The 23,161-nt window shown below is 46.6% G+C and overlaps 1 protein-coding gene across 2 annotated transcripts in view; it reads right to left on the minus strand.

The window, feature by feature from the left end:
* Positions 1–8,710: 8,710 nt before the first annotated feature.
* Positions 8,711–23,161, minus strand: part of LOC135909351 (alkaline phosphatase-like) — a 205,840-nt gene continuing 191,389 nt past the window's right edge. For both annotated transcript variants that reach the window (XM_065441300.2, XM_065441301.2), the window contains exons 5-8: positions 21,681–21,821; positions 20,829–21,020; positions 15,124–15,231; positions 8,711–12,469 (exon numbers count right to left, since the gene is read on the minus strand). In XM_065441300.2, the coding sequence (XP_065297372.1) occupies positions 12,183–12,469; positions 15,124–15,231; positions 20,829–21,020; positions 21,681–21,821 (728 nt within the window). In that variant the 3' untranslated portion in view covers positions 8,711–12,182. The remainder of the gene's footprint in view (positions 12,470–15,123; positions 15,232–20,828; positions 21,021–21,680; positions 21,822–23,161) is intronic.

Genomic DNA, 23,161 nt, shown 5'->3' on the forward strand with positions numbered 1-23,161 from the left:
ACGTCATCTAAGTAAAGAAGACAGGTCTAGCACGTCAATCTTGCTAACGCTTTGTCCATGACGCGCTAGAAGGTTGCAGGCGCCGAGCACAGTCCGAATGGCATGACCTTGAATTCGTAGAGGCCGTCTGGCGTGATGAAGGCGGTCTTTTCGCGATCTCTCTCGTCGACTTCTATTTGCCAGTAGCCAGACTCGAGATCCATCGACGAGAGGTATTTAACGTTTCAGAGCTGATCTAGTGCGTCGTCTATACGTGGTAGGGGGTATATATCCTTCTTTGTGATCTTGTTCTGTCAACGTTTAGTATTTGACATGACTTTAGGCGACATGCTCGGTCCACGAGATACAAGTATGGATGGTCTATACTCTACGGAAGAGTTAGAAGCTGTTATGGCGCTCTGTAGGTGTTCGTCTTCACCAGGGCCCGATGGCATAACCTATACTTCTTTGCGCCACCTATGTCAAGAAGCACGTAGAGAACTCCTCAGCTTTTTTAATAGTTCATGGCGAGATGGTGTCGTCCCGCAGGAATGGAAACGCAGCCGCATGGTACCGCTGCTAAAACCGGAAAGTCACCGCTCGAACTGGCATATTGTCGGCCTATAGCACTTGCAGTTGCTTCGAGAAGCTCATGGAAGATATGATCCTCATGCGTCTAAGTGGTACCTCGAACACTACAAAATTTACCCTAACTCTATGGCGGGATTTCGACGAGGCCGTTCATCGAATGACAGTGTCATCGATGTAGTATCATCTGTAGAACAGCAAAAATCTTGGAAGCGAATATCAGTAGCACTCTTTCTTGACGTGAAAGGCGCTTACGACAACGTTTCCATCAAACGATTCTAGACGCACTTTTGACAATTGAACTAGGAGGGCGAGTATATCGATGGATCAGAAACTACTTGACACAAAGGCCCTTGTTCATACGTACGGAAGATGGTCCGACTACCAACCACTACACATACCGAGGCGTTCCTCAATGCGGTGTTCTAAGCCCTATTCTTTGCAACCTAGCGCTTCTTGGGCTAGCCGAATCCCTACCAGAAAGAGTGAGTGTTTCAAGCTACACCGACGACATCTGCCTCTGAACATCAGCGGTCACTCGCCTGCAGGTTCGCGCAAGGCTACACAAAGCAGCAACACAAAGCAGCAACACCGGCAGCTGACTATCTTCACACGCAAGGCCTTACCATCTCCACAGAAAAAAAGTGCGTTAGTTGCTTTTACGCGAAAAGCGATGTGTCGTTATCCAGTATGCATCTATGGCCAGCCTAACTCTTACAAGAGAAAGCATCGGTTTTTGGGTGTCCTTGTTGACAGGGACCTCTCTTGGTGCCCTCAGATTACCCACTTGAAGAAGCTCAGACCTATTGTTCACGTCCTCAAGTTCATCGCCGGCAAAAGATGGGGATCGTCAGTGGGCTCCATGCTACAGTTATATAGAGCACTTTTTATCGACTTCCTACGCTATGGCTCTCCTGTGCTTGCTAGAACATGCAAGTCAAATCTTCGAGAACTTCAGAGCGTGCAAGCACTGACATTACGTGTTTGCCTAGGCCTTCCGCGGAGCGCCTCAATAGCAGGAACAATTATAATGGCTCAAGATTATCCAATCACGACTTACATATGCACCGACACACTCAGGGCCCATGTTCGTCATGTTTCACGGATGCAATCAAGCTCTTTTGCCTGCTTGCCAGAACGACGACCACAGGCGTCCTTCTCCAATGAGGTCAACATCCATTGTGCCTCCATACCGTCGGGCTTCACACGTTCAGCACGGTCGACCTCAGCTTTGTGGCGTTTAACACAAGCTCAAGTGCTTCTTACCGTTTCAGGGATAAGAAAGAAGACTGATCTGCCTACCTTGGCCTTGAAGCAAGCAGCTCGAGATTGTTTGCATACTTTCTACTTTGACTGAGTCCACATGTATACGGATGGCTCTTCCACTCAGACCAGTTCCACTGGCGCAGTGGTTATTCCATCACGATCACTAAGCATCCGATACAAGATTTCTCACTTGACAACATCTACCGGTTCGGGGCTTGTTGCCCTCCGAGGTGCAGTTGATTATATTAACAACCAATCGGCTAATCGGTGGGCAATATTCTGCGATTCCAAGGCGGCCTTACAATGTCTTCTGTCATCTCTTGATCGTGGGTCCGGTGAACAACTCGTGTCAGAGATACGAGAAATGCACGGTCACATGATCGCGAAAGGACACGCCATCGTGTTTCAGTGGCTGCCTGCCCATTGCGGTATCTCCGGCAACGACCTCGCTGACGAAGCTGCTAGGAAAGCACACGAAGGAGCAACCCTTGTTTTTGTACCTTTCTCGCAGGCTGACGCAGCCCAACACTTAAGTAAGCTAGCCCACCGTATGACATTAGAGAAGTGGCACACACCTGAATTCACCCAAAATCGATTGCATTCCCTCGATCCATCTATGCAACTGCGGCGCTTACCAGGGTTTCCGCGTAATGAGGAAACAATGCTGTGCCGTTTACGCGTGGGCGTCGCATTCACCAATGCATATACGTTTTTGATTGGAATGGCTGATGGCGTAGACTGCAATGCCTGCGGTGTCGAGGAAGCTATAGAATATCTATTGTGCTACTGCCCATATTTTCAAAATGAAAGACATGAACCCTGCACATCTCTACAGCAGTTAGATAGAAAACCATTCCCGTTGAACAAGATCTTGAGACCATGACCTCGCATATCGCAGCTACAGAAGACCACAAAATAGCTGCTGCGATATATGAAAGCTACAGGATTGAGTCAACGTCTGTGATCCGGACTGAGTGACCGAACGTTACCCCCGGTAGATTTTCTCTTGTTTTAATCTTTCCGTCCCCTTTTTCCTTCCTCCAGTGTAGGGTAGCGAACCGGGCTCAGTCCTGGTTAACCTCCCTACCTTTCATTTAACATTTGCTCCCTTTCTTTCTCTCTCTCTTGTTCTGTCAAAGATAATCGACGCAGAACGTAAGGTTCTTTCCTTTTTCTTCACCAAGACAACAGGGGATGCCCACGGGCTTTTCGACGGCTGAATGATGTCGTCGCGCAGCATTTCGTCGACTTTGTTCTCTTATACTTTCACGTTCTCGCATCGAAACTCGATAAGGGCTCTCGCGGATTGGTCGAGTGCACTCTTCAGTGTTTATGCGATGTATTACGACTGGTGTTTGCCGAATCCGCAATGACACCGAAAAGCTGTCTTTGTATCGTTGGAGCAGACTTCTGAGCTGCTGCTGCTTAATCATGGGGAGATATTGAATCATGGGGAGATATTGACAGTAGAAGTTGGGCACCCTCGATTACGTCATCTACGTCGACAGGTGTTTCGGTGCCGACCTAAATGACAATGCTGGAGCCGGACGGAATGCTGACTTTATTTTCAAGCATGCTCAAGGCATGGCGACTACGAGAACTCCGCAGCAGTGTCGCTCGATCTTCCGACAGCGTTATTGACTTCGACTTCAGGCGGATGACTGTACCATGCTGGTTCAGGAAGTCCATGCCAAGAATGACGTCTCGTGAACACTGTTGGAGGATAACGAAGGTGGTAGGGTAAGTCCGGTCATGAACGGTAATTCATACCGTGCAGATTCCAGTCCACGTGATGAGGTGTCCTCCAGTGTTTCGAATTTGAGGGCCTTCCCATGCAGTCTTAATTTTCTCCAATAGGGCGGCGATGGGTCCACTCATGATGGAGTAATCGGCTCCTGTGTCTACTATGGCAGTGACTGCGTGGCCGTCGAGAAACACGTTGAGGTTGTGGATCTTTGTTTTGCGTTACAGTTAGGTCTCGACCTCGGATCACGTCTGCATCGCGTTCACCTCTGGCTGGTACGTGGCGTCGTCAGGTCGCCTTTCGTGGGCGTATTCTTTGCTTCCAGACTTCGTCGGCACGGCGACGTGTCTTTGTTATGTCTCTTCGGCGTCTTCCTCGGCGGCGGAGGGTCTTCGTCAGCTCGACGAACAGCAACCGCACATTCATCGGTAGCTGCTTTTAGTTTTCCGGATATGGCCTCGCAGGCTGGCCTTAGGCTGGGCCAGGGTATGGCCGGCGCTGCGGCGACAGACGTGGTGACGGCGAAAGGGACGGTGGTCGAGGGCTCCACTGAGTGGCGGCGAGGTAGTCGGCGATATTGCGAGGTGCTTCGCCAAGCTGTGGTCGTGGCGCGTTAACGGCGAACCCTGGCATTCCCATCTCCTGGTATGGGCAGCGGCCGTAGACGTGACCCGCTTCTGCGCAGTGGTAACAGAGCTGGCGGTGGTCAGGAGCGCACCAAGTGTCGGTCTTCCTCGCGTAGCTGCGCTGGGCAACAGGTGGGCGTGCTGGTGGTGGCGGCGGTGGACGACGTAATTGTGGCGTTAAAGGGCCCTGGCGCAGTCGCGAAGCGGGGCCTTGACGGCGGGCGATGGCGGCGTAGGTCGTCGCTTCTGGCTAGGGCTGCGATGATCGTGGTTGCACCTAAGGAAATCCAAGGGATCGCTGAACCTTTTCGTTGACGATTTCGGTGATTGAGGTCACTTGAGGTTGCGACCTCGCGTACAACTTCTGCAGCTCTTCCCGTACGACCAGTGTGATAGTCTCGCGCAGATCGTCGGTGGCCAGTGATTGAATTCCGGCGTAGTTTGTAGAGTTTGTGCGGCGGCTGAATTGCCGGTTCCGCATTTCGAGCGTCTTCTAGATGCTGGTGGCTTCGCGAAGAAACTCTTCTATGGTCTTGGGCGGGGTTCGTATCACTATGCCCAAAAGTTATTCCTTCACACCACGCATGAGTAGGCAGACTTTCTTCTCGTCGGGCATACCCGGGTCGGCGTGGCGGAACAGACGGTTAATTTCTTCCGTAAAGATGCGACCGTTCCCGTTAGGTAACTGCACTCGGGCGTCCAGCATACCATCGGCCCTTTCCTTGCGCACGACGCTCTTAAAGGTGCGCAGACAGCCGCGAAGGAACAAGTCTCCCACGTTGTCAAGCTGGACTACCGGTTCTCAAACTACGTTCTGGCGGCCTTTCCTAAGGCGAAGGATACACACCGTAGCTTGTCGTCGGAGTCTCAGTTGTTGAAAGTCGCGATTCGTTCGGAGGCCACCAACCAGGATTCCGGGACTTTAATCGCTGCTCCATGGAAGGTCGGTGGGTACCGAGGTTGTTGCAGGAAAACAGGGGACGCTGGGGCAGCCATTAGGGTTGTCTTGGCCTCGATCTTCTTGGTCGTCCGTGTTCCGGGGTTAGCTGTTGCAGTCGGCGACTTGCTCGATGATCCGGGAAGTCGTAGGTTTTATTTTGGCGTTCCGGGCTTGGATCACGGCTTGTCGGGGGCGCCCGGTACATGAGCGAACCAGCACCTTCACCAGGTGTCACATAGTAGTGACGGTTGAGGGCAAAGCAACAAAACTGTGAATGACGAAACTGACTTTATAGGGCGAACCTGTGACCAGAAAAGGAGGCTACACTCAATGGTCAACGAAAACGGCGAACACAGTCGGCGATCGTCGAAAATCTGATCAGCGGGTCAAGTGCGTCGGCTTTTATACATCTGTCATCGAATGTTCCAGAGTAATCACTGGGATCAGCGTGTCTTCCACAAAGTTCTACACTATTCGCGTCGCGCATACATGCAATCAGATTACACAAGGTTCGGTGACAGACATCAGATGGAACCATCGATAACATTCCAGAAATATCCGATACATGCAGGCGCGTCCTACGCTGTGCGATAACATTTGTTAGGCGGTGAAACGTGGTTGCTCGATAAAGACAAACAAGTACACGTATCAATATTACGCTCTGCAATAGTCAAACAACATGAAGAAATTCATGCCAGTCGGCCAATCCTGTGCCATGGCAGTCTATATGGGTGCGAATGGTCATCAGTTCCGTCGCACTACGATGACATCCGATCATGTGACTAAACTAGCTGTGCCATTATGTCTTGTAGGTGTCCTAGTTTTGTGCATTAGACGAATTCTACTGCAGAGAACACAAAAGAGAGCATGCGCAGAGGCAGGCAGGAAGTGGGTACGTTCTCTCCGCTTGGTCTCGCGTGAGAATGCGGAGGGAACGTGAATTGTTTTCTTCGGCCGCCTCGTAGAGAATGCGGTGTGCCACATTCATATTTCCCCTCGCATCGCCCGTCGACCGCTCTCGATCTGTCATTGGAATTCAGGCTGAGCTGTCGCGCCCGGCCGCGGTTTCCTCTTCCTCGTCGAATTTCACACGTTGCCTGTGCCTGCCTGCAGGAACCGCTGTGCTCCTCGCATTTCAGTCGCCGCTACAGGCGCGTAGAGAAATCCACAGTCGCCTCTTGTAAATGCACCAATACAAATTGGTGCGAAGAATTCAGCGATGGAGATGCAAATTGTACACATCAGTAAATAAAAGAAGTGGCAGAAGTCGCATTTTTGTTTTCTAAAAACATTGATATTCCGCTTCCAAATTGTTTGCGTAAGACAGTCGAAACGAAAACACCCGAATAGCGATATCGCATACAGCGCACGCGATCACAAATGTTCCTCTACATTTACGTGAGGTAAGCACTTTCCGCCTGCATGGTCACACCGATTGCTGAGTCCGACCTACAAGTTCAGCCTGCCGCGGCGGTTATTCCTGCAAGATGTATCAAAATATAGTTTGAAATTTCACATCCAACATTACAACAGCTGGTAGCCCTGAATGAGGCTTTTCATTCAAGCGATGACACCCAATCTATGGTCAATTTTCTATGATTCCAGGCCAGCCCTCAAGTTTTTATAAGATGGTTGCCCGAATAGATTTCTTTGGTTCTTTTGTCCATTTTCATACTCGAATTTCCTCCTCTAAGGGCACACGTCCGCGTTTTACTTGTCGCAGTATTATTTAAAAACGGAATGACGCAGGCATTAAACGCACGAACAATTTTGACCCTTCCAGCGCTCCTTTCCTAGTGTCTCGAGGACATTGAAACGCTGATTCACGTTCATAAACACAAGAACGTTTCCAAGCCACTGGCTACGATCGGCATTGCTCCAGGCAGCATACGCAAACACATAAGCTCCCATTCCTCGCGTGTCAACTCTCAGGATGCCGTCAAGAGATATTTCATATAGACTGGTTAAGCATGCTACATGCCCGAGCTTTTCGCGGATAAACTTTACTCTATACTTCAAAAAAGTGTGTGGCAATACTGCATGTCTCAGTCAGGAGGTTCTGTTAGCAGTTGCTCAATAAGTATCACGTTAGTTTTGTCGTTCATGCTGTTTAATTCCGCTGTTGAGCCTTGCTCAATGAACTACTTATTGCCACCCTTTACTCGGATAAATAGCTGTTCCCGTGACACTCAGCGGTCGCAGCTTCTACGGTAGTTTGTTTAGAAAAAAATTGTGCTTTTTTTTAGTTTGTGCAAAAGGACACATTTTTCCTCGTGTTAACATAATTGGCACCTGCGGGGTAAAGTGGCAATTTTTTTATGAGCACTATAAATGAAATAAGGTTTGTAATGCTTTATTTATCATATTCGATTAACCTTTATGTGCAGCTTACCAGCTACACAAGTGTCTTCAGAGAGATCTCATATCCGTAAATTTTCCGAAAAAGGTACAGCTGTTGGATGAGGCAGTCATGCCACTGATAACGCAGCAATATGCAGGGTGATAGTTTTAACTTTTCAGGATTACTTCAAAATCGCTTGGGGCTGATCGCATAACTGTTGTCCTTGAGCTAAACATAACCTTGGAAGCTTAAAAATGATCACCGCATATACTGACATAGTTTATACATAGATGCATCATGTAGGTGTGTTATTGTCGCTTCTTATATGTTATATAGGTAGCGTGCTTATCTAGATTGACAGAAACGTGACTAAGCTGGTGCAGAGTCATACCTATTGCACATGTGGTTGGCGCCGCAGGATTACTCACACACACCGATCCTCTCTGATCATTTTAATAAAGAAGTCAGAGAACTGATGGAAGCGTTACATGACAGATTACGAGACAGTCATGGCTCTTCAGCGACACTTGCGGCCTAGCATTCGACTACATAAAAGTCCCTTGTCTTGTTGTCTTAGCCTTTGTCTTCCTAGCACTATTTGGCCAATCATACCGTACCTAAATAACATCTGTGTAGCTTGAAGCGAAGTGATGTTTTTTTTTCTTTTGCTCATTATTACCATTTTCAGTTTTTTTTTCATGTTCTCTGCCACTCTACCTTGTTGTTTTGCTCTCAACTTTTGTACAGTGTACTTTTACAACTTTTGTAAACGTACATTTGTAAGGTATTCTAGGTTTTTATGCTTTATTGCTTCTGGTCCTATACATGTGTTTCCCATCACCAAGCGATTAGATTAGAGCAGACATTGGCTGCATTTACATTATCTTCATATATATTTTGTCCTTGTTACATCGCGCAGCTTGTATAGCATATTGTGTACTTGAATATATGATCTACTGCAACACCATCGCATCATTTGACACTTTAATAATCCCTGAAAACTACATGTCAGTAAGGAAGTAAACTCGAATAAGAAAAAAATGCAGGTGCGTCTCAATAGCGGAAAAGTTGGGCAATCAGGTCGCGCCCTTTGCATTCTTACTGTTGGTTAAAGTCGAACCTCCGACCACCAAACGGGCAAAATAACGTTGGTGCGGCCTTATACCACTTATAGCTTCAAGTTCAAATACAGGTCGAGTGATATGTTCAGTGGAACACGGCACGCATTGTATAGAAACGTTCTTTTATTCCACACGTAACAACGTTGCTTGTACACATAGTTTATCACAGTGTTTCTTTTGCATGGCTTTATATAAAGTCGACAGACATGGCACATTGCAAGCAGCTCGGTGGGATGCAAAAGAAGCCGGGAAAACAGCGCTCATTGCGAACTAATTGCCTTACTCGGCTGCACCTAAAACAACGCGAACTCTTGAAGCTAAAAACTAAAATATAGAAAACATATGAAGACATCAAAATGCATCAATATGAACTAGTTCAATTAAAATTATGTTGTATCATACTGCGGTGCATTCACTTAGAACAGCCCGTACCAAAATACAGGATGCATACATGCACCAAGTAACAACGTGTCACCAAACCAGTATTCATAGAAATTAAAAAGTCGCATGACAGAATAAGAAAGAAACAGCGCACAACACCCCTCACTCAATCAGCCTTGCACCACTCGATTCGAACAGTAAATTTCAATGAACTATCTAATATAATCATGTTACTTTTACCTAACTGGAATAGAATGCCCAAAACACAAGCTGTATTCTGGATCTGTGTTCTTCAAGTACATATCCCAATCAAATGAACAGGCTTTGCTCAGTGGGCACTAATAAGGAGGCAGATATTCTGTTCACTGAGCACTGCAGCGTCTGCTGATCCTCACTTAATAGCATAGTAATAGCATAACTAAGTAATGGTTGTTATGATATAAAGGTGTCATGACCAGCGAACTAGACATCACGCCTTTAGAGTATCAAAGGAGCTCATAGCTCATCGGCATTTGAAATCAATAGTGTGATCGCATTTGGTGTAATAACGAGAAATGCCAAGCTATCAGACAGAAATCACTTTTACAAAACTAACGTTGGAAGTGCATACACTACAGGATCAGGTGCTGCGGTTCCATTGTGGAGGTTCCCAGCTTAAGCATGCACCACATTTTGAAGACAGTAGGTAGAACACCAAAGAAAACAGAGACTTTATATGTAGTTGTGTATCCTGCCTTTCTGTGCTTGTATACGAGTTTTCCGCGCAATTACTGGCCTGTATAATCGTGCATACAAGCTGAGGCGATTCAACAGTGGGGTAGTTTTTATATGCATAGCTTAAGAATAATTATTCTGATGCTACTACCTAAAAGTCAGGGGTAAAATACCCACCACTTCTGATTTACCATATCTCTGGGATAGTAGAGTATTGCAACATGTAAATACCAGCAGCACAGCATTCAACGATGACTTTCTGAATAAAGAAAGATAACAAAAGAATAACAAAAAATAACAAAAGAATAACAAAAGATAATTACAAAGAATGTTTCTGTAGGCGCAAGCTACTAGACTATGATCTCTCAGCAACTTCTGCAAATACCTAGAGAATCGACTGCTTCATTTGCCAAGGCACATTAAGTGTACTTAAGTACTGAGCCAAAAGCCAGATTATAAGTGTTCTGGCTGCTTTTAACTATATTGGTCCTATTGTAGTCTTCGACAAATACGAATCTAAAAAAATTTATCCGACTAGGAATCTGCTTGAGCTAAAACACTAAAAGAATAATTGACTGCATGACATTTGTAAACGGGGCAGCCTCATGTAATGCAAGAACTGGTTCTCTGTATTGTATGCAGTTGGTATATGTGCAAAGACATCCCTGCGGAAAAGAAGGCACGCTGAAATGTTATTTGGGTCTGGAGTAAGCACTATTATGCGGTATGCAAGCATTCAAATATCCGGGTTGAAGCACACCAGAAAAGTGCATGCAGGTTGAACGTGTGCTCGTAAGTCCTCCAGGAAACAAACATATCGGTGAGCTGCACATGAGAATCCAAGCTGAATGCCAGCCTCCCTTACTGTCGCCATGTAAAAAACAGTAAACATGTGCCAAACACACACTGCCCAGCTCTATGAGTAATGCTATCTTTAAAAAAATACATGCTTCGTTCTCATTCACACACAATACAGTGAACGTAACCGACAATAAACAGAAGGGAATACATATTCCTCATAATGTTCCTCACAGCTCGCACACTTCCACCGCATTTCAGCAACAACAACAGCCGATCAGACCATCACACAAAAACGTTCACAATGATAACAGGCCACTCCAACAATGCTAAGAAAGCACGGCAATATTTTCCGAAAATTCCCGTCAACCGCATGATCCTCCGCGCTATCCCAAGCGAGATGCTAGGATCCACTTCATTCATATCGAGACGCTCTAAAGAATAATAAGCTTTGTCACGATCGCCATGAATGCACATTGAAGACTAGAACGTGCAAGCCAATGCTGAAACGACTTGTTCGCGGTTGCCTAACGCTCTATGCCTCAAGGGCCTTAGCAGATGGCCACTTCGCTCAGCGCTTCTAGAGGTGTGGCTCGCACTTTATTTTCAATTCATATTCATGCTGTATCGCTTAAGTAAGTAGCTCAAAGAAAATACAGTTTCCGGCACTTTACTTATTCATAGTGATCGAAGTGAACCGCTTAGTCCCAGTAAAAACTATGATATCTCTAGATGCCGCGTGTCCTGAAAAAATTTTTTTCACGCTGCATGTTTTATTTTTCGTCGCATTGTAACTTTGCACTGCGAGCAAAGCGGCCATTGGCTGCGTGTAACACGCGACATGTGCATTTGAACCGCATCTTTAATCCAAGGATCATACACAGAAGCTCTTAGTTGGTAGTAACTTAGAGGAAGAAACCTGCAAGACAAACACAGTGCCGCATTTGCTTTACATGGTTCTTCGTCTAAGTCCCGTCAGTAACGCGCTTTCGCGACTAAGCATAGATTATCAGCTCGCCCGATTTCGCAACCTTTAAAGATCCTAGTTCGTGTTTTCTAAACGCGGATAGCTTGAGCACGCTAATCGCAGAAACGAAACATATGTGAAAGCTTGCGCTAGGCATTCTTGATACTGACCGGCATGACGCGAAGGCGCTGGAAAATAAGAAAATTGTTCCCAGTAGCAAAAATCTCTGCAACATGTCTGAGCCTTTGCTTTTGTGTAAAGTCAGGCCGGGTGAGACTGAGGACATCACTCCGCCTAAGTGAAAAAATTTACGGCCTTTCTTTATAAGTGCATCGTTAGCACCGCCGACGCAGGCTTACACCTTCGGAATACTTGAATATCGCGTATTGCGGACATCTTTTTTTCCGTCCTTTTTGCCGCACCTAGTAAGCGTCGGAAAAAATACCTTACGATCGGCAAATACATCGTCAATGCCATCTCGATGTTTTATGCTTTACCGTAACATTAACATTTAAGTAGTATTGTTTAAATTTTCCGCATTAATAAGTCAAGAATCCAGCAATTCAGTCGCACAATGCCGGCCACAACGTGCATGGCATATGCGCGGCCGACCAACCTCGTTTTGTTCCCTCGTTCTGGCAGCACACGCTCCACATGCGTGACTGCCAGAGGTAGCCAAAAAACATGCACGCCGTCAGGGCGGAGACAGCAGTCGGGTCACCGCAGCAGGAGGGCGGTGAGCGCCGAGGCAATCACGGCGACCAGCTGAGCCGCCGGGATCGCGGCGGCACCGGCACCCGTAGTGTCGTCGGGCGTGGCACACTTGTCGCCCGTAAAGCGGCCAATGCAGGCAGCGTGCGCCATCACGTGCGGGATGTACGACTGGTCGTGAACGCCGCTGTAGAGGTGCGCCCAGGGCCCCGTGGCGTACACCGCCACGTCCTCGCCGCCATGGGTCTCCTCCTTGAGCGGGAAGGCCGACCGCTGCACATAGTCGGGCTTCGCTGCACCACGGGGGAGAGAGAACGTCAACAGCATTGCCCACTTTTCTCGACCACTCGCGAAAAAATATTCACTCTTAGACATTCGCTTTCATTTCCTGTGCTTACTATAGGTACATTTTTGTGGTAAGCCCTCTAAATGTTCCGCGCGCCAGTGTAGTGGGCTCTCTTCGCCAGTATCCCTTTGCTGTAGCAATTCAGAGAAACTGCTGTGTTGATGCTATCGGGATATAATGAGGGACTCGCAATTTGAATGAGGATCGGAGACGTTGCGACTCCGTTGTGTGGTCAGAACCTTAGTGGTGCGTGTCTAACACGGATCGTTCTAACTCCACGAGCCATAGACGTACACTAGTCATTCTGAGGTCATCTACTCAACTGAAATTAGAAACACCTTGTCGACGAGTTCGAGAGCGGTGTGTCTTTACATGGTCTGGGGCTGCCTGAGATGGACAGGTTTAGACTCCGAGGTATCCCCCGAAGTCGTACAAAATTCTAACGCACATTAATCGTTCTGATCTGCTGCACAGCTTATCTGCAAGGTGGGAGGGCCCCGTGAGGAGTTTCTGCTGTGTTCCCAACTGCTGGGTGCCCACTTGCATTTTCAATTCAGTAAAGTTCAGCGGCATGCCAAGGGGAAACAGGCGAATTCTCCATCGCGCAGTCGACCAGACTTAAGTTAGTCTTACAATGGCCGCCACGACAATGCGTCTGCTGTATGAATGACCGCACCGACAAAGTCGCTTGATCGACCAGTGCGACAGTGGCCGATACGCTAAGGTTGCGCTCTAGAGTACAGATGTAAGTTCCAGTGTTTGCTTCATGAGTTGTAGTCGTACAATGAACACGTGGCCCACGTACGTTTTCGGGAAGAAAAGCACACGTTCAACGACGCCCGACTTACACAGCATTTACGCGTTTGCAAACAAACTCTCAGGGTTTATACAATGTCTCATACTTCGCGCTATCTTTATGAGAGGCATGCATGAGCGATAACTAGGCCTTGTTTAGTTACCGTTAGTCTTGTTTCCCTGGTAATCATATCTAATACATCTGTGGTCATGATGAGACAATCACGTACCTGGTTTACAGCTGCCTACGGTACAATGCGAAGAAGACTTTAAGACTGTTGCCACAAATAACAGCTGCACTAAATGCTGCGATTCTTTGATTCCTCCATGTAGAACAAGCATTTCAAGATAGGCTGCGAAAAGGATGCTGGCTTGTGGACCTGATTTACTTCCCGTACCTCTCTTGTTACATTTTATTTCATTAATTCCATGTCTAGTGTAACAATTCAAGCTGCACTAACTCCTGCTTAAGCGGCCTTGACCTACTTTCTGTGGTGTCCATACACTTAAACAATTTTCACAACATTTGCACTAAAGCGGGAAATTAGCTATTCCTTCGCGTGTCACGAAAGCATGTCATCTTCAAGAGGAGCCAGTTGGGTAACTTTATTTATTCTGTGGCTAAAACAGGCCTTCTCACGATATACAGACCCACAAGGGAATTTACCTTATGAAAAACTCTTCAAAAGGTCCAAACATAATTGCCTCAGCCAATCTCCTCAAGAACTTTAAAGTAATTTGTTTGCAAAATAAATTAATAAGTGCGAGTACTCTAGGTTTTTTCGGTGAATGTTCACACTAAATTCTGAAATAAGCTGAGTTGACCCAGTATACTTTTTCTCTGCGACAATAAAATACAGAGACGTATGTGCATTTTTTGCTTGTCGCAGCAGTTGCTAAGGCCGGCAGCGTAACATTTCCGGCAGTAAGCTTTATGTTTTTTTTCGTTTTTTTGCTGCTGCCCATGATTTTCGCCTACAAAAATAATCAATATACGAAAAAAAATAAGGCGCGGTGTCGGCCTCTTCATTTACTAGTCAAGAAGCAACGCAGCGTAATTTTACAAGAGAAACTAATGTGCCACAGCACCTTAGTTGCTTGTCTACATGTCCCTGTATTTGCCTTGATACGACAGCTATTTTTCGTTTCCCATACCACTGCACGTCTCGGCGACATACGTTCGAAGTGCATATATCAAATTCGCGCACATTATGACCCTGCATGTCCATCGCGCTCCTTGTTTCATCTTTCCGTTTTAACCAGCTTTGAATAAGATAAAGTGAACTTGTAAGAGTTGACATCAACAGATCAAGCTGTACGACACAGTTTAAGTCGGTGACACTACATGCTGAATATACTCACGCAAGATGAAAGCATGCTGATCTGGGCCCGTATTTACAAAAATGTCTCACCCTGGAATTGTTTGCAAGAACGATTGCAACCCGTCCTCATGTTGGACCTATTATTAGTGAAGCTGGCCGGCCAATGGCAATGAACACATACCAAAAAAATACTTTGCAAATACGACCACATACGGCGTTTTCTGCACGAGCTTATCGTAGGGATGTTAGAGTAAAGAAAAAAAAACGAAAGTAACAATGCTGATATATTCAAACGTTTTCTTTGAATAAAGCAGTTAATTGGCGGCCGATGTACATCGGCACATATGCTTCAGTGCGCACAGCACAATAAATGTGTTGCACAAGTGAATGTGTGTGCGAAGCGGAGAGAAATTCAGGAGCGTCGAATGAACAGAAACGAACAACAAAGAACGGTAGGAAAGGGTGCGTGAGAAGAGCTGCTTACCAACTTCCTCGTTTGTGAAGTTTTCTTTGGGAAGAGCGAAACCGGGGCCGTTTCCATAGGTGAGGACAGTGAACGGCAGCTGGTCGACGTCTGAGTATCCAGCAATGCCTGCAGAACGCAACACATAAAGAAGCAGTGGTTAGGCTAGTACAGAGTTTCCTTAGGACTTCGTTACTAAAGAGCGAAGCCACAAAATATAGCAAATGCGAAGATAGGCAAGCTGCCAAAATGGCGCAGCGACTGACTGAGGGAGCTGAATGAAATTGTGCATGTTGGCAACTATGTGTACCTTGCTTCTACACTAACAAAGGAAGATAACATGAGGGGATACGAAAAATGTCCCGATAATGAAGCACTTTTCCCAGGCGTGTTAATAACACAATGTGTATGTATGTATATATATGTATATCTTAACAAAACGGCACGTTCGACAGTTTCTTCTGTCAAGAGTAGGTCACTTATTCAAGTCAATTCATTAAAAAATCAGTATGTCGATTAATTTTTGACCTTACCAACCTATGTTCGGTGTAACCAAGTAAAGAAGTTCACATCGGCAAGTCTAAAACCGAGTGTACGCTTTTCACACACATAAATGCGTCATCCGCCTTGCACCGCAACTTGTTTTCCGAACTCCTGTTTTTTTTTCTAATTTCTTTAGACAGTGTTTTTCGTTGTCAAATTAACTGTCGCCATAAGTTTAACACACCTGCTGACATGATGTCGAAGAAGATTGCTTTTAGATCAACGGTACTAATTTTAACAGGCTTCTATTTCCCGCCACACACAACTTTATTATATATTTATACATTGCTTATTACAATATTGCGCTCAATCTGACGAAACATACATTCCACGTAAATACTACATCGGCGACATACGAAATCAAGCTGAGAGGATTAGTACATTTTTGTACTCATACGACAAATGCAGCGGTAATTTGCAGCTTTTCAAGCATGCTACTATTACGTCACGTGCTTCAGCACAAACTGACTTTAGTGATGCACACTTTTCACCGTACATTGGTTCAGTGTAAGCGAGATGGTGCATCCAGCAACTACAGCCTAAGAACTTATCTAGGGAACTTGGAGCGTAAAGTTACTAAGGGGTGCATACAGAGTAAATCTATACGAGCTATTTCTTGCCTCAGGGCCTACCGCGTAGACTGAGCGGCGGTTCGATTCCAGTTCGCAGTGGTCGCGTTCCAATAAGAGCGTAAGGAAAAAAAAAAGACGCTCCTGGACGTAGAAAAACATACAGGTAAAAAACACCACGCAGTCAAACTGAATCCGAACTACCACACTAAGGTGTCCCTCTATGCGCGAGTAGTGCTTTTGGACATTAAATCTCATAATTTGACATATATAATTTCATGCTTCAAACAAATGTGCACTGTACATTTGTCTGCGCGCTCACCGTACCGCGCCCGCAAGACCACTGTTTCTCCACAAGGTTGAGCTATTGGGCCAGTTGCCGACTTTCCTATTCGTTATAAATAAATCAATAAATAAATCGGTAGATAAATAAATAAATACCACTGTTCAAAAGATGTGTGCCTTAAACGAATTCTCCATTATTCAGAGCTGGCTTGGCGTTAGCCCTATCTTATAACCATAGAAAACTGAAACAAATCTGTAGAACAATGCCGTTAGCTCAGCGCACAGTAAAAATTTAGATAGCAGCCCTAATACTTCGAGTGCAAATCTAACTTGGGTAAACATAAATTGATGTGCTAATTGCAATATGCTAAATAGCTAGCAGTCGTATGTTAGAAGACGACCACGCCTTCCTATTTAGCGTCGGCAAAGCTATTTCGTTCAAACCAACTTAGTTATTTTTTTGTTGTCGCATAAACATAATGAGAACAAAGAAAAACTGCGCAAAAAAAGGACTGTGCTTTTTTTGCGCAGTTTTTCTTTGTTCTCATAATGTCATACCAACTAGCCCCTCACCGTACGCTTCTAGGCATAAACATACACCGTAAATGAAAACAAACCCAGCTAGGTGTTTTTAACAGGTGGTGTGCCCTAACATCTACTTATCCTCGAGTATTTACTCCGATGTACGGGAGCAATACAGCGGTCTTCCCTCGTTTCACTCCGTTGGCTAGCTTCGGGAGAATTAAAGCGACATGGCGCGATTTTACTCCGCTTCGAAGTCTTATTAGAACTCCGCACAGGCACTTAAAAAACTTCTCCCGCCGAAACAGGTTAGTCACGTGGCGCTTCCCATAAGGCTGTGCGCCACGCCAGCGACTGGCTGCGTTCGGCGGAGTCGGCAATGCTCATGGCTGACGGCTTGTTTACATCTGTGAAGGGGCGTTCCGCGACAGCTTTTTGACAATTTGTTCCCCGTATTTCCTTCCAGAAAGTGTTATAGGCGTGCCTGAAGCTCACTACATCTAAGCTTCAAGTAAGCTGTGATCACCTTGCTGAAAACGATGAACGCAAGAGCCACGTTTTCAAGTGCGGAAAAAGGCTTAGGTATACCTCGAAGCTGCTCATTGACTCGTGATGTAGGCATAGGTTTCTCACGGTGTTTTCGTGGTGCCTGACCATGCCTTGTATTTTTTAATACGTGCAATGCGACTTTTATGTCCTTTTGGGCACACGCTGACAACGTCCGGTTTAATGTTTGAAAGGACCGCCTAGCAATGGCAACAGCAGCCACTTTTCGCGCGACGAAGTCCGTGCTAGTCGTACAAGAATGGCATACTTCAGTTCGTTGCGTTGCTGTGCTGCCAGTGAGAAAAATCGGAGTGCAAGCAGCAACTGTTTCTGTGTATCTGTGTACGGACATCCTAGCCCAATAAAAACGGTAGGACATAAGTATGCGTACACTAAATAAAGCTCCTTACTGAGCGATGTGAATTGCATTGGTATAGGGTGCATTTTGGTTTTGGTCACGTCGTTGCTTCCCATACTGAATTAACATCATGCTCGATCGTAGACACTGATTTAGAAGCCTGCCTGCTGGCTCCGAGTGTGCGGAATCGCTCGACAGATCAGCTACGCAGCGCCTTTTCACAACCGAGAGTGATTGCGTGGACGCTGGGCAGTGCCGTCTAGAAAATACATGACTGCGCACTTTTCGGTGTTACGTCAGCTGCTGCGAGTCATGCTCACAGGTAATACATTTTTGCTACGCTACCGCTATCTCGCACAAAGTTGATTTTGTCAGTAAGCACACGCGCTTGCATTTTTCTTGTTTACGGTAACTAACGCACTACCTTTTGGCAGCGAACGCCGAAAGTGTGTGGAGTCGCTTCAGCACTCACGGAGTCGCATGCTAATTTTTGAAAAATTATGCCATTAACTTTTTCCCCACTGTTTTCAATGAATAGTTTTGTGTTGATTAAGGTCTTCTGTTAATTTGAGACAGGCAGGTCTCGTATAAACGAGCATGTGAGTCGTAATTCTGAAAACAGCACAGCTGTTCACTGGGCAGTTTCGAGGCACAGAGTATCATGGCTATGTATACTGGCAGCGTTGCTTCTTGTGTGTAGCGTGTACGTTGAATGTCTTTCAAGGTTCTGCATTGGGCGTTTCTCAAATGTTTAGGTATGTCATGATTTATGTGCTTTCATTGACTTACTTCGTTGAATTTGACGCGGTGTTTTGCGTGTATATCGAAATTTGAACAGTAGCCTCTGCATCTAAAAATCATCACGCAAAGGAGCGCGATACCTCTTTTTACACTCCCGTTGCATCTCGAAAAAACTCCGTGCTGTGCCAAGTTAAAAATAAAAGCTCCCATGGTTCCAAGGAAAAATTTCGCTCGCACGAAATAAAAATTCCACTCTGATCATACGGAACATATTAAACTCCTCCCTAGAGTACAAGCATGATACTCTCACCTGAGAGTTCTTTCCGTTTACAGTGTATGCGGTAGACGTGTTGTTCGGCATCGCATCAAGCGGCCAACGCAGTGCCGACCTTTATTGCTAAGACAATAGAGGCTGCCGCGGCGTCACGAAATGCATTCCAGCAATTTCGCAGAAGTCGACCCAACCGTACTTGCTATTGCTGTCGTCGTCTGCGTCCCTACCTGCTGTCGCAGTTTCAAACTGCAGCGAAGAGCCCCGTTCCCACTCCGACAGGAGCACGCGGAAGCCGCAACAAGGAGGATCCATACTTCCACGACAATTCGTCGGTGCAAAGTTGCTCTTGCTGACGCGATCGCTCCTTAGTTGTACGTCCTAGCCGGCTGTTTCAGAGTGGACCTTGCGGCGCGGGCCTTCATCGCAAGGCGCGCGCATCCCCGTCATCGTTAGACACTGCGACAGCTGCCGCATTTTGACGGCAGCCACAGGACTGCGCTGCATACCGGCGTGCAATGCACCAGTTCCTGCTGCAGGTGTCCATCGCATCTGCCAGGACGCTTCGTTAACGCCTTCCTTCGCACGATTTCCCCGCCGTAGCGGAATATTTATGTGAGCAGGGATCGTGGAGGCCTCGTTCCCCATGACGGTCGCACACGCGACAAACATCGCGTACCGTGCAAGCGCCGGGATGTTTGGGGAGAAGGGGAAAGCTTTCTTTAGCGTGCGGCGCACGGGCATCGCAAGCACTATTAGCGCCACCGGGCGTGTCATGTGAGATCCTTCCAACATTGCCCGAGCCTCTTTGGTACACTGCAAGCGGCGAGTGCGAAAGGTTCCGCTGCCACTCCTGTTTTCTCGCACCGGATAAGTCAGCCACGTCAGTGTTAGTTGCAAGTGTAGCAGATGCTTTCCGAGTGTACACGTGGTTTTTGCCCGTTGTTTCCTCAAGCTGGGCAGATGTACGCAGCACGTTGGCATCACCATTTATGCCTGCAACCTAGAGCAAGCGTTCAATCCTGAGCACTTTGTACGTTTTTTTTTGTGTTCCCCTGCTACCGTCTGAGGGGCAGCAGAAATTTAATAAGGTTAGCAGTAGCACAGCTCTCCATCTGATGTAGCCAGCATAGTTGGTTATCGCACGTAGAGCGAGTGCAGCTTTCATTTACCTGGCTGCGCACAACCACAGCCACCCATACCTCTGTTCTGATTGTTTCAAGCTTCCAAATCAGCAGAGGTGTTACAGGAAATGGTTACATCACTTTTTTGCTGCGTTTCTCGCAGCGCTAGTGCCCTTAGGCACTAGCAGTTAGTTACCAGTTTGTCTACGCAAACGTTAATTTTCATTTGTCAGTCACTCTGAAATTTCGTTATTGTTATTCACTCTGGGAAACCCACTGCGGTGGCTGAGAGGCTATGGCGTTCACCTGCGGGGTACTAGGGTGCGGGTTCGATTCTCATTTCCTGCAATGACCGCCACGTCATGATGGAGGCGAAATGCACAACGCTCGTGTGCCCTGATTGAAGTACACGGTAAGGAAACCCAGGTGATCTAAATTAATCTGGAGGATTCCACTACTGTGTCTCTCACAGTCCACCTTTTATTTTGGGGCTCGAGATACCTAGAATCCGTGACTGAATAAATTAATAAATGAATTAATCGATCAGTCAAATTAGAGAAATTCAAAATTGAAATGTTCGATCCTTGTTCTCGCTTTTCTACGAACTGCTTCAAACACTGCAGAGTTCTGAGTTATGGCAAACGTGATTGACTGAGAAAACGTTGTGCTGAATTCGGGGCAAAGAAAATCCCCGAAGGAGTTTTCGTAGGCGACCCTTGTGTGGGAGCTGCTCAGGGGCTCAAAAACCGCGCCCGGCATGCACTCACCTAGGATGTTGGTGCCTCTCTTCGGGTATCCACCCATGGTGAAAGTATGCGAGTGGTCCGCAGTCACCACCAGAAGAGACTCGTCCGTGTTGAGCGTGTTGCGCGTCTCCTGAACGGCTTGGTCGAACTCCAGGGCTTCTTCCAGGGCTGAACCACCCTTGCTTTTGTGGTGGGCCATGTCGATTCGCGCTCCTGTTCGGGCAATACGGGAAAGAATAAAGATCTCGTTCCATAGCTACTATACCAGACATTTTTTTCTTATTTTGAAGTGTCGCTCGTTATTAGAGTGATTTGCAGCACAGAAACGGGTAACCTGTTTTTGGTTCACCTGAAAAAGACGCTGTTTGTTCAATAGCAAACACCTTTGCTGTAGTTGTCGTTACCTCCAATTTTATTTCTTTTCTACAAGGGCGGAGGGAGCACATATTAATACATTTTAACGATTCAATTCAAGAATCCGACAAGTCTGCCCAAGATCTGGGTACTCCTTAGTGTGGGGACGCAATGAGATATATGTTAAATGGCAGTAATTCGTGCTATCTGGTCTATCGTACTGAGATCCTAAGTAGCGTAAAAAACACAAGGACTGAAATAAGAAAGACAACCCACACACTATGTTAGCTGCACCGTGTCTTTTAAACACAACTAAAGATCCAAGTATGAAGTTTGATGTCACCGTCACGATTGTCCAAATTAAGAGCGTCTAGAGAACTAGTATTACGAAAGAAAAGTTCCCCAAAAGCGTCGCGTCGTAGCTTTACTCATGTGCAGCGTGGATACAATTAACGAGCCCACTCCCGGAATGGCGAAGGGAAGCCCTTGGAATGTGGCCTGCACGTGTCGTTTGCTTACCTTCGACGAGCAGCACAAATCCCTTGGGCGCTTTCTTAAGGATCTCCACAGCGACTCTGGTCATCTCCGGTAGGGTGGGCTTTGTGGTATCCCAGTTTCTGCGCTCGATCACGTAGGGCACGTGGTCGTTGTCGAAGATTCCTGCCCGAAGAAAGGCAGACGTCAAGTTTGTCTTGGACGCACACTGAGCGTTTTCACAGTGAAAACCACAACGAGCTGCACAGGTCAACAGCCATAGGAGAAATCATCGTCATCAGCCTATTTTATGTCCACTGGCAGGACGAAGCCCTCTCCCTGCGATCTCAAATTACCTGTCTTGCGCTAGCTGATTCCAACATGCGTTTGCAAATTTCCTAATTTCTTCACTCCACCTAATTTTCTGCCGTCCTCGACTGCGCTTCCCTTCCCTTGGCACCCATTCTCTAATGGTACGCCAGTTATCTGCCCAACGCATTGCGCTGGGCTGGATATACTTGTGGATGTAAACGAAGTTGGTCCCAAAAGTTTATGTAGTGAGTCAGAGAAAAAGTAATGGCTCTCCTGTAAACGAGAGTAGATGTAAGCATGACATAGCTACCGGCAATCTATATTGGTTGGTGATGATACTAGCCACAATCATAAAATTGATACAGTGCTTCTTTCCAACCGCACACCCCATCACACGACGCCACACCCCAGCACATGAACCTGCTTCGAATGTCATTGCAAGTGTCGTCTCGACCAAACAGCTATACCCGGCGCGCCGGACGCTGCCGGCTTCGTCAGGCCGCAGAGTTCACGGACTGCTGGCGTTCACCACGGAACCCCGTCTCAGCACCAAAAGATGACCACCAAGTGTGCCTTTTGAACGTCGCTATTGGAAAATACTTCATCGCACTAGAACTTACAGATTGAGTGATATTGTGAAAAAGCACAGTATGAACTTGAAGCAATATTCTGTAATTTATGGTAAAAAAAGACGTACAGTGCGAAGGACAAGGACTGCGAGAGACAACACAGCGCAGTGTTTGTCGTCTCTGGCAGCCCTTATCCTTCGCGCTGTACGTCGTTTTTCCATGAATTACCATCTATTTCAAGCAACCGCCCTAGTTTTTGTAACTTGTTTGGCCAGTAACTAGCGCATGCAGAGCGGTTCTGTACAAAGGGTTGGGGGCCATAGACCGCATTTTCTTAAGCTCTGACTAGTAGCCGAGACGGCATCGCTTTGCCTGCATAACGGCTCTGGCTTTTGGTTCAAGGTTACTTGAAGGTCACCGTACAGGAGCGAAAATCACTTCATGATTAAAATGGGAGACGGTGCAGCGCCGTCACTCTCTCTCCACTAGAAAGACCCGGTTGACCCCTAGTACGAGCTAGACTGCTGGACAACAAGGCAGAATTTTATGCGCCTACTTTTTCTGCAACACATATTTAGTGTGTCAAAATGCAGATTCATGGACAGATGGAACAAAGAATCTGTATAAATGTTCGTGAAATTTGGA

The sequence above is a fragment of the Dermacentor albipictus genome, chromosome 1 (genome assembly GCF_038994185.2).
Source record: "Dermacentor albipictus isolate Rhodes 1998 colony chromosome 1, USDA_Dalb.pri_finalv2, whole genome shotgun sequence".
Classification (NCBI taxonomy): domain Eukaryota; kingdom Metazoa; phylum Arthropoda; class Arachnida; order Ixodida; family Ixodidae; genus Dermacentor; species Dermacentor albipictus.